This window comes from Sinocyclocheilus grahami, unplaced genomic scaffold (genome assembly GCF_001515645.1).
Source record: "Sinocyclocheilus grahami isolate Dianchi unplaced genomic scaffold, SAMN03320097.WGS_v1.1 scaffold1154.1, whole genome shotgun sequence".
NCBI lineage: Eukaryota > Metazoa > Chordata > Actinopteri > Cypriniformes > Cyprinidae > Sinocyclocheilus > Sinocyclocheilus grahami.
In genome coordinates, this window is record NW_015506333.1 from 300,311 (window position 1) to 313,873 (window position 13,563).

Below are 13,563 nucleotides of genomic sequence, written 5' to 3' on the forward strand. Positions count from 1 at the left end.
GCCAATTATGCATTCTTTATAGCAACTTGTTTACCATATTCTTGATTCTTTCAAGCAGACATTTCTATAAATATATTTAGGTTAACTTTTAGGGCTACTAAAGTTTGTCGAGAGCAGTGATTTTCGGTCTTTAGTTGTTGGATTAACAATGACTAGGACAATAGCAACCAAACTAGGCTGCTGTCCCTTTAAAACCGATGGAGCTCTCCATTTGTGTTCACTTAAGACGTAAATAAACGGTTCACATGAATACTCGTCAAAACTGACAATTCTACATTTGTGTAATTCTCGGTTCATGCAACATGAAAGTGTAAGCCTACTCACACACCGAGACGTGCAGTTTTTTTTGACGTGCAGGAAGCGTACTTTTAGCTTATGTCCTGCCAGTTCATATGTACACATCTAACCTCCGAACCACACAGCAGATTTTTTCTGAAATTGAATGACTCCCCAAATAGTCCCTCCCTAACATTTATCTTGGTTTTATTAGTTGACGAAAGTGTCAATCTGTCATGCAAAAAGAGTTTGTTCATTATGGTCTCATTGTCAGTGGGGGAAAAAATTAATAAAAACCAAGTCATTGACAAATTAGTCAAAATTAACAGGTTGATGGCAACTTAATTCTGCTACAGTTACTGGCAGCGGATATAATTGTAATTAATGAACATTTCTCTTGAGCTAATTTATTGCACAAAGACCTTAAATTTGATACAACTACATTTAAGACCAAGTGGAAACCCTGGTACAGAAGCCTGGACTCTGAATGACCTTACAAAAGGTTGTGAAAAAAAAGCCATGTAATACCAGCTTCTGTAAAACCAAAATACCAGTAGACAAAGATCTTTGTGTTTGACAGTTTATTAAAAACACTAGTTACATGACCAGAGTAACTTCTCCACTAGAAACCACAATCTGCGCAATAGAGACAGCCTTGATGCGAGTGTCTCTTCCTGAAAGAGAAATGTTAAGTGAGAATGCACTTATAAATCCTCAGTTCCTCTAGTCGAGAGAGCAAGAACTCACGTTTCCTGGTGCAGCTTTGCTCACAAGAGCCAGAAGAGGGATGGCACACCTCTGTACTGCAGTGGATGAAGATCTGACAGGGAAGAAAGAGGCTCAAGTCATAGAATTCACAAGTAGTAAAATTAAAATATTCAGGTAAAAGGGGGCATACAGTTTCCTGCAAAGGAGCCAGTGAGGCTGGATCTACAAATGTGAACATCTTCACAACAAAGCGCTTGTAGTGGGTTGGGAAATGAAGACCAGATGATCCAGTCACTGGAACCAGTGTGGTCAGGTAATGGTCATCCTGGTAAGGGCATCTGAAGATGAAAGGCGGTTAGAAAGTCTCCCAGCAGACTAACTGGATAAAGAATGGCATTACTCACCCATCGATCAGAAGGTCCCACTGGGGGAGACTGAGTGGACTGGAGGTTGCTGTCGCCCAACAACGTCCCAGCATCAGGACAATGTTGGGGTCAGTCCTCTCCATAATGCGCACCTCAACATACACAGGCTCCCGCAGGACTTTTGTGACTGGATAATCAGCGTCACTGTAGTAGGACGTGTAGGCCTCATCCCCTGAGAAACACTGGGGTTTAAATCAAAACTGCTGGAGTTAGAAAGGCTATAGGATGACCGGACAAGACCTTACCTTCTGCACAGCCTTTGGTGACACATTGGCCATTGGCCAGTCTGAGCTCCACCCTGAGAGGTCCAGGAGCAGCTACTGGTGGAGGTGGCGGAACAGAGTTGACCTCCACAACCAGGGCTTCCACAGAAGTTCCAGAGTACCTACACTGGAAGAGAAGCCTGGACAACAGATGGGGAGCTTGTAGCATTTATCAGAGAACAATGTTAACATCAAGTCATAGATCACTTACTCAAAATGACTGTCCCTTGTGATGGAACCAAACGGTCCAATCCCCACTTCATATGAGGAGGTCATTCTGTTCTCATACACCACATATCCACGGTCCTCCTGTGAATAGCAACACTGTTGGCATACAGTCCGTAATCAATGCAGAATAAAACCAGAAGCAGCTGCTCACCATCATGCTTGTGCCACATGCGGTCACAGGGAACTGGTATATAGCAAAGTAAGGTGTGGACTCCACAGGAGCGCAAGGTGGGTGGTTTCCACTCAGTAGACGTACCGAATCCAGACTCAGTCGAGGCAGTGTAACATCTCTAGCCACCACTACCACAAACTGACCATCTCTAATACACTGGACAGTCACTGGAACAATTTACAAGAGCAGGTTAAGGCTGAGGAGCAATTTAACATGAACCGAACAATATTGAGAACACTTACCTGCCCTCCCATAGGAACACTGCTCTCTTTTAAAGCAGCAGTTGATAGCTTCACACTCAGCAGCACTGATCCCAGGTTGTCCACATTGGATCTGCTCATAATCAGCTACAGCACATTTATCAAGGAGCTCTGTCTGCACCACTGGTTTCTGAAGCTGAAACTGCTGAGGAAACTGCCGGTTAGTTTGTTGTTGAATTGGCTGCTGAAACCGCTGGTCAGTTTGCTGGATCATCAGAGCTTGAGGGTTCTGGAGCAGATTACTCCACTTTGGAACAGCATGACAGAGTGCACAAACTGCCAAAATCTGAACCAAACACAAACTTCCAGCCATCATTCAACAGCTAGTCACAAAGTGGGGAAGCTGTCCTTTGGTCTTTTTGTACTCTACAGGTTTCAGCTAATTAAAGATAGTCCCTCCCTCTTCATTAACCCTCACGATTCTCTAGACTTGCATGAGTTGGAGCTTATGCAACTTATTGATTCTCATTGATTCAATTGTCCTTGTTACATACATGAAAACACAAACTTGTGTGTAGGAGCCATTTATAGGTTTTGTCATATTGTTTTATGTTTTTCCTTTTTACTTGCATGTTTTCTGGAGTTTGTGTGCACCCTCTAGAGGACAAACCATAAGATAAAGCCACAGGTGTCTAGTGAGACATTTTGAGTAAGTGATCTATGATTTGGTGTGAATGTTGTTCTCTGATATATGCTACAAGCTCACCGTCTGTTGTCCAGGTTTCTTTTCCAGTGTAGGTACTCTGGAACTTCTGTTGTAGCTCTGGTTGTGGAGGTCAACTGACCATCGTCTTCTCTTGATTCATCGTTCTGGATGTTTGCCCTATTTTGTTTCCTTTGTTTGCCTTAATCTTCACTGGCACAATTGATAGTACACTTTCTTCCTCACAAGCATGGGAAGAAACTGATGGTTTGTCATGATTAGGATGAGGTACTCCAATAGTTATCCCATTTTCCACTTTTCCTATGTGGAGTACTGTTGGGTGTTTTTGACTGCGGACTTTACAGGTTTGACGCTTATTACAGGTTTTACTCATGTGTCCTTGAACTAGACATCCAAAGCATATTCCCTTTGCCTTTATAAACTGGATCTTATCTTTGTGCTTCTTTCTTTTAAACTGAGGACAGACATCTAGCAAATGTTTCTTTGACCAGAAAAGGCAAATGGTTAGCATATTTGGAGTTTGTGGCTTTTCCATAGACACACTGGTGGCAAAACTGCTGCTAGAAGACTTTGGCTTGCTGGTTTTGACTGCAGATTTAGTTATAGCGGCAATTTGAATAGTTTGATCAATTATATTGCCAAATATGGGGTCAGTTAGTATATTAACTTGCTTCTCAATAAACTTGACTAGGTCACAGAATCTCACCTTGTTGTGTCCTCTTTCATCGAGCTCCGAAACCTCAATTCGCCATCTTTCTCTGAGTTTGAATGGCAATTTAATGGTCAGTGATTGAAGATTAGAGGCGAGATCAAGTTCCTCCATAAATGCCATCTCTTCCATAACATTACAACACCCTCTCAGGTATAGTGCGAAAGCCTTTGGATCTTCTGGCTTAATGGATGGCCAAGACAGGGCCTTTTCTATATATGCATTAGAGATTTTAAACTCATTGCCAAAATGTTCTTTGAGGATTTTTTTGGCTTGCTGATATCCTCTGACAGGATTCATGTGAAGGCAAGATTTGATCAATTCTTTAGGCTGCCCTCTGGTAAACTGTTCCAAAAAACACAGCCTATTTTGATCATTGTCAATTTTACTCTCAATTGTGTCCTCAAAATATTTAATGAATGCTCTAAACTCCAGCGGCTCTCCATCAAAAACTTTGACTTCCTTCTGAGGCAAAGATTACAAAAATGCCTGTTTCACAAGACTGTCAGTGATATCAGTTTGTTTATGTAAAATACTATGCAAAGCAGTGTCTGCTGAAGGTGTTGGATTCCTTTGAGGTGCTGGCTGAGACCTTGAACTGGGTGCTGTGTCGCACATCAGGTCTTGGTAGTTTAACAGCGCTGGATACTGGTTCAAGATGTTGCTGCTCCTCTCTAAAGGCAGTATGTGTCTCTGCCTGTGCAGATACAAGTGAACCTGCTTCCAAAGTGACTGTCCTTGCTTTGGGATGTTTCAGAGGAGATTTGCTTTCCTTTTGCTCTCAGAATGCTGAATGCGGCTCTTTATGACTGACACTTTTAGCTGAGTCACCTGGTACCATCAGAGATTTTTTCAACTCCAATGCATCTGGTTCTTTATCAGTATATTCATTCATTGCATCTACTGGACTTACTGTTTTTTTTTCTTACTGAATTTATGAGCATCTTTAAATTCATCCAGTAATTTCCTGTATTTGATCATGCTTTGTCTGATTTCAACAACATTTACATCATCTTCCAAATATCCATAAACGATGTTCATTTGGCGTGTTAACAACGCCAATCTTATTTTCCTGTTCGCCCGCAACTGATATATTGTTTCCTTCATGTCTTTCAGAGAATCATCATGAGTTTCCTGACGCTCAAGAACTTCTGGCACAATTGACTCTTCAGTCATATTTATCCAATCAATTAAAAAATTATTTTGCAAACTGATAGCAAGGTTGCGGGTTCAACAATTAAAATTCATCCATTTGCAAAGTCAAGCTTGCGGCATACTCATGCTTAAACATCTTCTGACTTTTTCCTGTTTCCAGAAACGTACATGTTTTAAACTTTACATACCGCCTTGCTTTGTCCGCGATCATCAGCTGGCTCCTTGTTGTGCTCAAATGATCCAAATCCAAGTGATTTCAAAGTGAGTCTTACATTTACATTTTACATCAAGTCATTTTGCAGACGCTTTTATCCAAAGTGACTTAAAATTGGGGAATACATAAAGCGATTCTTCTTAAAGAGGCAAACAGACACAGGAAGTGCTCAAATACTTTTTTTTTAAAGATGAAGTCAAGTAGCGTTTAAAGAGATGAGTTTTCAGCTGTCGCTTGAAAATTGTCAGGGATTCAGCATTCCGGATAGGGGTGGGAAGATTGTTTCAGCAGCCAGGAACGGTGAACGAGAATGTTCTGGAAAGAGCCTCTCTGTGATGGTACCACGAGGCGTCGCTCACTAGCGGATCTCAGACTTCTGAAGGGGATGTAGATTCGTAGTAGTGAGTGGAAGTAGGCGGGTGCTGAGCCTGTGGCTGTTCTATATGCAAGCATCAATGTCTTGAACTTGATGCGAGCCGCAACCGGTAGCCAGTGCAAGGAGATAAAGAGAGGTGTAACATGGGCTCTTTTGGGCTCGTTGAAGACCAGTCGTGCCGCTGCATTCTGAATCATTTGTAGAGGTTTGATTGTGCTTGATGGGAGTCCAGCCAGAAGAGCATTGCAGTAGTCCAGCCTAGAGATGACAAGGGCCTGGACAAGAAGTTGTGCAGCATGCTCCATTAGAAAGGGCCTGATCTTTCTGATGTTGTGCAATGCAAACCTGCAAGATCGAGCGGTCTTTGCAATGTGGTCTTTGAAGGTCAGCTGGTCATCAAAGATTACACCAAGATTTCTGACCAAAGTCGATGGGGTAATTGTTGAAGAATTATAGAGTCTTGGTTTGTACACATCAGTTACTCCATGTTGCACTCAAATATTCAAAATAATCCAAAGGATTTCAAAGCTTGGTCTTTAGACCCATGTAGTGACCCTTGCTTGATTTAAAAGTTAGTCACTTCTTGGGTCTGCCGGGGAAATTTTAGACACCTCCTTGTTTGCTCCTTTATATCCATTAAAATCCAGGAAAATGAAGTAGATCACAGTTGATTTATTAATCTTGAATGTTAAAAAAATAAACTGATGCAACTTAACATTGAAAGTAAAATAGAAAATCATTCAAGCTGCAAATTATAAGAGCACCAGAAAACATTGAAAGGGAGAAAGAAGGTCTAAAGACCGTGTGCTTCCAGTCAGGGCTGGACTGGGACAAAAAATTGACCCAGGCATTTATTTATTTATATATATATATAATGATATACACTACAAGTCAAAAGTTTTTGAACAGTAAGATTTTTAATCTTTCAAAAGAAGTCTCTTCTGCTCACCAAGTCTGCATTTATTTGATCCAAAATACAACACTTGGTTTGTACACATCAGTTACTCCATGTTGCACTCAAATATTCAAAATAATCCAAAGGATTTCAAAGCTTGGTCTTTAGACCCATGTAGTGACCCTTGCTTGATTTAAAAGTTAGTTACTTCTTGGGTCTGCCGGGGAAATTTTAGACACCTCCTTGTTTGCTCCTTTTATATCCATTAAAATCCAGGAAAATGAAGTAGATCACAGTTGATTTATTAATCTTGAATGTTAAAAAAATAAACTGATGCAACTTAACATTGAAAGTAAAATAGAAAATCATTCAAGCTGCAAATTATAAGAGCACCAGAAAAAATTTCTGTGATTTCAAAGCTGAATTTTCACATTAAGTCACATGATCCTTCAGAAATTATTCAAATATTATGATTTGCTGCTAAAAAAAAACATTTATTACTTTTATTATGTTGAAAACAGCTGAGTAGAATTTTTCAGATGATGAACAGAAAAGCATTTATCTGAAATGGAAATCTTTTGTAACATTATGAACGTCTTTTTCATCACTTTTGATCAATTTAAACCATGGTTGCTAAATAAAAGTACTCATTTCTATAATTTCTTTCCCAAAAAACAACAACACGAAAAAAACATTCTATTGACTCCAAGCTTTTGAACTGTATAGTGTATAATGTTACAAAAGATTTTTATTTCAGATTATTTATTTATTTAGTCATTTATCAGACGCTTTTATCCAAAGCGACGTACAAATGAGGACAACAGAAGCAATCAATTGTAGTATTAAAACAACTAAAAACAGATCCAAAACTAAAAGCTAAAACTTTATAAATACTACCTATACACATTTTAAAAATAAAGAGATTAAATAAAAATGACAAATGCATACAACAATGTTTCAAAACTTAACATTTAAATGAAAAGCAAAAAATAAAGCTAAAAACAATTCAAAATATTAAAGAACAAAAGGTATGAGTATAATAATGATTCTAACATAACACTAAGCCAGACACCAAAAAAACAACTACATATGTGTATGTACAACCACACACACACAAACATACATACACATTTATAAATTCAATATATATATTATTTCATTTCCATTTAGATTGTTGAAGTATTCAAATAAATCAAATTAAATAAAACTAAAAACTTAATAAAAGGCCTATACAGACATAATAAATTCAGACATAATTTAACTAAAATTTAAATAAATAACAAATACAAATAATACAAATCAAATAGTATTTGTCCGTAGTTTATCAGTAATCCTAAAAAATAACACTGAGCCAAACACACATGCTAAAAATAAAAAAAACTTACTTACACATAGTAAGAAATGGTTATAAAAACTGAAACAGAAGCGAAACAAGTAGTAGGAAAGAGGAGAAATAAAAAGCGATAATTATTATAAAATAGATATTATAATTGTTATATATTATTATAATAGATAAATGCTGATCTTTGGATCTTTCTATTCATCAAAGAATCTCGAAAAAAATTTACTCAACTGTTTTAAATTTTGATAATAATAATAATAATAATAAATGTTTCTTGAGCAGCAGATCAGCATATTATACTGATTTCTGAAGATCATGTGACACTGAAGACTGGAGGAATGATGCTGAAAATACAGCTGCGCATCACAGAAATAAATTACATTTTAATATATATTTAAATAGAAAGTAGTTATTTTAAATAGTAAAAACATTTCACAATATTACTGCTTTTGCTGTATTTTGGATCAAATAAATGCAGGCTTGGTGAGAAGAGACTTCTTTAAAAAACATAAATATTGCTGTTCAAAAACTTTTGACTGGTAGTGTATGTATGTATGTATCACACTCATATCACATATAGTTGTTTTGGATAAGAATAAAACATCAGGTCCAACAAAATTGTCTCTTTTTTTTTTATTTAAATCTAGATTTATTCACATTGGCCCATGGAAACCTCTATGAACACACTTGACTTGGCCAAAAAAGCGCGGAGGAACGAATTTACATTTTATTAAAAAGTGTTTGTTTCAGAGATGTTCACAAGTCTTTAACTTGGATTCTGAGTCAAGTCTGAAGTCTTTATCGCTGGAATCTGAGTCAAGTCTCGTGTCTTTGTTCACGAGTCCGAGTTGAGTCTGAAGTCATTTAATGCTCGCTAAAAAAATCTCATTCAGAATCCTCATGTATTGAAATCTTTCGTATTTTACAAAACCATACAAATAAAGTATTTCTTTATTATATGTCAGGGGTATTCAATTAAAGTTCCAAGGTGCGCCCTCTATATTTTCTTCCAAGCAGAGGTCTGAAATGTTTTTTTTTTTTTACATGTATTGCATTTTTACATTTAGATACATGCGATGCCATGTGACAAAAAAAAATTATGTTCAGAGTTTTCCTCCTGAAATCTATACTATTTTAGCCTACTTAAAAGCATTATCTCAAAACAATGTAGCTACAATAATCAAAACGTTCTCATCTTGAGCAGAAAATAAAGATAACTAACAGTTTCAAAGTTGAAGTTATATCCTAGCCATCTAACAACAATTTTCCCAATTATAATGACATGATTCTTTTTTGCAATGTTCTTAGCCTACAGATTAATAATGCTAAATGTAGATCAGAAACGTCTGGTCACATCTGGTTTGAACAGTCAGAGCCATAGGTTATAGATAGATAAATAGATATTATGAAAAATAGCTATATTTGCATTGTTGTTTTCTGTTGTGTTTTGTTGTTTCTGTTGTTAAAATAACCGTGTCATCTGCAGCTCTTGAACTTGGCACGCGTCTGGAGAGAGAGAGAGAACACACAGAGCTGAAAGGTCTTTAATAAAGCACGTTTGGCTTTTGATAAAAATACTAGAGGATATAGCGCTGAAAGATATTTATCATAAATGACCCTGAGCTCTTGTTATGTGATCCGCCCGGCTGTTTTGACGCGCCGTTCACTTAAAATGGCTCGCGGTCTGGATGGATGCCGGGGTGCGGATGTGGTCCACCTTTTGAATATCGGTTATTTAAGGATAAAAGACTCGAGTTGCTTATAAAATTTTCACGAGTCCTTTTCCTGGAGTCAAGTCAAGTCTGGAGTCATTTCAGGTCGAGTCTGAGTCAAGTCTGAAGTCTATAAAAATGCTACTCGAGTCCGAGTCACTAACTCGAGTGCCCATCTCTGTTATGTATTCTACACCCATGGCATGCACACACATTAGGATAGGTTAGATGCCTGCCTCTGTTGCGAGTCCCTATCAAGCACTTTACCGATTCAACTACTCTCCTCTCCTCCTCCTGCCTGGCTCTTTGGCCCGCATCACTCACAAGCCTGTTCTTGATAAATCTGCTGTGAAAACGTGGGAAAAGCCGACGAGGAAGAAGTTGGAGTGAAGCTATCTTTATATAGGCGGAGCAAAATACTTCATAGCTCCGTCTATAGTGCATTGTGATTGGATGGTTTATGCTGTCAGTAGAGGAGACAATCCAATGGGCCACTGGCTACTCGCTGTCCCTGCGTGGTGCTCCTTGGCAAAAATAAATTATGTGCGTCGGCCCACCGGGAAAATGCCTGGTATGCCCGATTACCAATCCAGCCCTGCTCCCAGTACCATGCTGTCTCATTAGACACCTTTGGCTTTATCTTATGGTTTGTCCTCTAGAGTAGGGTGACCATACGTACCATTTTCCCAGGACATGACCTGGCTAGGATTTCTATATTGCCTAAAATATATAGGTTTTGGCTTTGTTTGTGTGTGCAGACCGATCGGTGTATGACATCAAAGTACCATACAGACGGTTATGCTTTCGAAACGCTCTCGAGGTACTTTGATGTCAAACACTGATCGGTCTGAGCCGCACTGCTTTTAAGTCAAACACACCTAATATGTTCGCGTAATTGCATCGCTTTGACAATGCTTGCATGTTATTGGTCAAACTACTTTTCGATCATTACCTTCAGCAAGCATGAAAACAAAGCCAAAACAAATCCTGGCCAGGACGCGTCCTGGGGAAATGGCACGTATGGTCACCCTACTCTAGAGGGCGCACGCAAACTCCAGAAAACATGCAAGTAAGAAGGAAAAACATAAAACAATGTGACAAAACCTATAAATGGCTCCTACACACAAGTTTGTGTTTCATGTATGTAACAAGGACAATTGAATCAATGAAAATCAATAAGTTGCATAAGCTCCAACTCATGCAAGTCTAGAGAATCGTGAGGGTTAATGAAGACGGAGGGACTATCTTTAATTAGCTGAAACCTGTAGAGTACAAAAAGACCAAAGGGCAGCACCCCCAATTTGTGACTAGCTGTTGAACAATGGCTGGAAGTTGGTGTTTGTTTCAGATTTTGGCAGTTTGTGTATTCTGTCATGCTGTTACAAAGTGGAGTAATCTGCTCCAGAACCCTCAAGCTCTGATGATTCAGCAAACTGACCAGCGGTTTCAGCAGCCAGTTCAACAACAAACAAACCGTCAGTTTCCTCCGCAGTTTCAGCTTCAGAAACCAGTGGTGCAGATAGAGCCCCTTGATAAATGTGCTGTAGCTGATTATGAGCAGATCCAATGTGGACAACCTGGGATCAGTGCTGCTGAGTGTGAAGCTATCAACTGCTGCTTTAAGAGACAGCAGTGTTACTATGGAAGGGCAGGTAAGCGTTCTCAATATTGTTCGGTTCATGTTAAATTGATCCTCAGCCTTCACCTGCTCTTGTACATTGTTCCAGTGACTGTCCAGTGTATTAGAGATGGTCAGTTTGTGGTAGTGGTGGCTAGAGATGTTACTCTGCCTCGACTGAGTCTGGATTCGGTATGTCTACTGGGTGGAAACGACCCATCATGCACTCCTGTGGAGTCCACACCTTACTTTGCTATATACCAGTTCCCTGTGACCGCATGTGGCACGAGCATGATGGTAAGCAGCTGCTTCTGGTTTTATTCTGCATTGATTACAGACTGTATGCCAACAGTGTTGCTATTCACAGGAGGACCGTGGATATGTGGTGTATGAAAACAGAATGACCTCCTCTTATGAAGTGGGGATTGGACCGTTTGGTTCCATCACAAGGGACAGTCATTTTGAGTAAGGGATCTATGACTTGGTGTGAATGTTCTTCTCTGATAAATGCTACAAGCTCACCGTCTGTTGTCCAGGTTTCTCTTCCAGTGTAGGTACTCTGGAACTTCTGTGGAAGCTCTGGTTGTGGAGGTCAACTCTGTTCCTCCACCTCCACCGGTAGCTGCTCCTGGACCTTTCAGGGTGGAGCTCAGACTGGCCAATGGCCAATGTGTCACCAAAGGCTGTGCAGAAGGTAAGGTCTTGTCCTGTGTCATCCTAAAGCCTTTCAAACTCCAGCAGTTTCGGTTTAAACCCCAGTGTTCCTCAGGGGATGAGGCCTACACGTCCTACTACAGTGAATGCCCGATTACCAATCCAGCCCTGCTCCCAGTACCATGCTGTCTCATTAGACACCTTTGGCTTTATCTTATGGTTTGTCCTCTAGAGTAGGGTGACCATACGTACCATTTTCCCAGGACATGTCCTGGCTAGGATTTCTATATTGCCTAAAATATATAGGTTTTGGCTTTGTTTGTGTGTGCAGACCGATCGGTGTATGACATCAAAGTACCATACAGACGGTTATGCTTTCGAAACGCTCTCGAGGTACTTTGATGTCAAACACTGATCGGTCTGAGCCGCACTGCTTTTAAGTCAAACACACCTAATATGTTCGCGTAATTGCATCGCTTTGACAATGCTTGCATGTTATTGGTCAAACTACTTTTCGATCATTACCTTCAGCAAGCATGAAAACAAAGCCAAAACAAATCCTGGCCAGGACGCGTCCTGGGGAAATGGCACGTATGGTCACCCTACTCTAGAGGGCGCACGCAAACTCCAGAAAACATGCAAGTAAGAAGGAAAAACATAAAACAATGTGACAAAACCTATAAATGGCTCCTACACACAAGTTTGTGTTTCATGTATGTAACAAGGACAATTGAATCAATGAAAATCAATAAGTTGCATAAGCTCCAACTCATGCAAGTCTAGAGAATCGTGAGGGTTAATGAAGACGGAGGGACTATCTTTAATTAGCTGAAACCTGTAGAGTACAAAAAGACCAAAGGGCAGCACCCCCAATTTGTGACTAGCTGTTGAACAATGGCTGGAAGTTGGTGTTTGTTTCAGATTTTGGCAGTTTGTGTATTCTGTCATGCTGTTACAAAGTGGAGTAATCTGCTCCAGAACCCTCAAGCTCTGATGATTCAGCAAACTGACCAGCGGTTTCAGCAGCCAGTTCAACAACAAACAAACCGTCAGTTTCCTCCGCAGTTTCAGCTTCAGAAACCAGTGGTGCAGATAGAGCCCCTTGATAAATGTGCTGTAGCTGATTATGAGCAGATCCAATGTGGACAACCTGGGATCAGTGCTGCTGAGTGTGAAGCTATCAACTGCTGCTTTAAGAGACAGCAGTGTTACTATGGAAGGGCAGGTAAGCGTTCTCAATATTGTTCGGTTCATGTTAAATTGATCCTCAGCCTTCACCTGCTCTTGTACATTGTTCCAGTGACTGTCCAGTGTATTAGAGATGGTCAGTTTGTGGTAGTGGTGGCTAGAGATGTTACTCTGCCTCGACTGAGTCTGGATTCGGTATGTCTACTGGGTGGAAACGACCCATCATGCACTCCTGTGGAGTCCACACCTTACTTTGCTATATACCAGTTCCCTGTGACCGCATGTGGCACGAGCATGATGGTAAGCAGCTGCTTCTGGTTTTATTCTGCATTGATTACAGACTGTATGCCAACAGTGTTGCTATTCACAGGAGGACCGTGGATATGTGGTGTATGAAAACAGAATGACCTCCTCTTATGAAGTGGGGATTGGACCGTTTGGTTCCATCACAAGGGACAGTCATTTTGAGTAAGGGATCTATGACTTGGTGTGAATGTTCTTCTCTGATAAATGCTACAAGCTCACCGTCTGTTGTCCAGGTTTCTCTTCCAGTGTAGGTACTCTGGAACTTCTGTGGAAGCTCTGGTTGTGGAGGTCAACTCTGTTCCTCCACCTCCACCGGTAGCTGCTCCTGGACCTTTCAGGGTGGAGCTCAGACTGGCCAATGGCCAATGTGTCACCAAAGGCTGTGCAGAAGGTAAGGT

General features: G+C 40.1%; 1 protein-coding gene and 1 pseudogene across 1 annotated transcript; one reads left to right on the forward strand and one right to left on the reverse strand.

The window, feature by feature from the left end:
* Positions 1-844: 844 nt before the first annotated feature.
* LOC107567390 (zona pellucida sperm-binding protein 4-like) lies at positions 845-2,672 on the reverse strand. The gene is made up of 8 exons (XM_016253073.1): positions 2,315-2,672; positions 2,052-2,239; positions 1,884-1,981; positions 1,655-1,812; positions 1,389-1,581; positions 1,175-1,322; positions 1,024-1,096; positions 845-950 (listed from the first exon to the last, which is right to left on the reverse strand). Exons 1-8 carry the CDS (start codon positions 2,646-2,648, stop codon positions 874-876), a joined length of 1,269 nt encoding a protein of 422 aa, XP_016108559.1. The 5' UTR covers positions 2,649-2,672; the 3' UTR covers positions 845-873.
* An 8,014-nt stretch (positions 2,673-10,686) lies between these two features.
* LOC107567394 (zona pellucida sperm-binding protein 4-like) overlaps positions 10,687-13,563 on the forward strand; it is a 4,180-nt pseudogene continuing 1,303 nt past the window's right edge.

Bases quoted from the DNA above. Each gene is read 5' to 3' on its own strand.
- LOC107567390 (XM_016253073.1), bottom strand. From the start codon at position 2,648: ATGATGGCTGGAAGTTTGTGTTTGGTTCAGATTTTGGCAGTTTGTGCA. The intron at 1,982-2,051 runs GTGAGCAGCTGC...TGCTATTCACAG, and splicing joins CATGTGGCACAAGCATGATG to GAGGACCGTGGATATGTGGT. The intron at 1,323-1,388 runs GTGAGTAATGCC...TTTCATCTTCAG, and splicing joins TGGGACCTTCTGATCGATGG to ATGCCCTTACCAGGATGACC.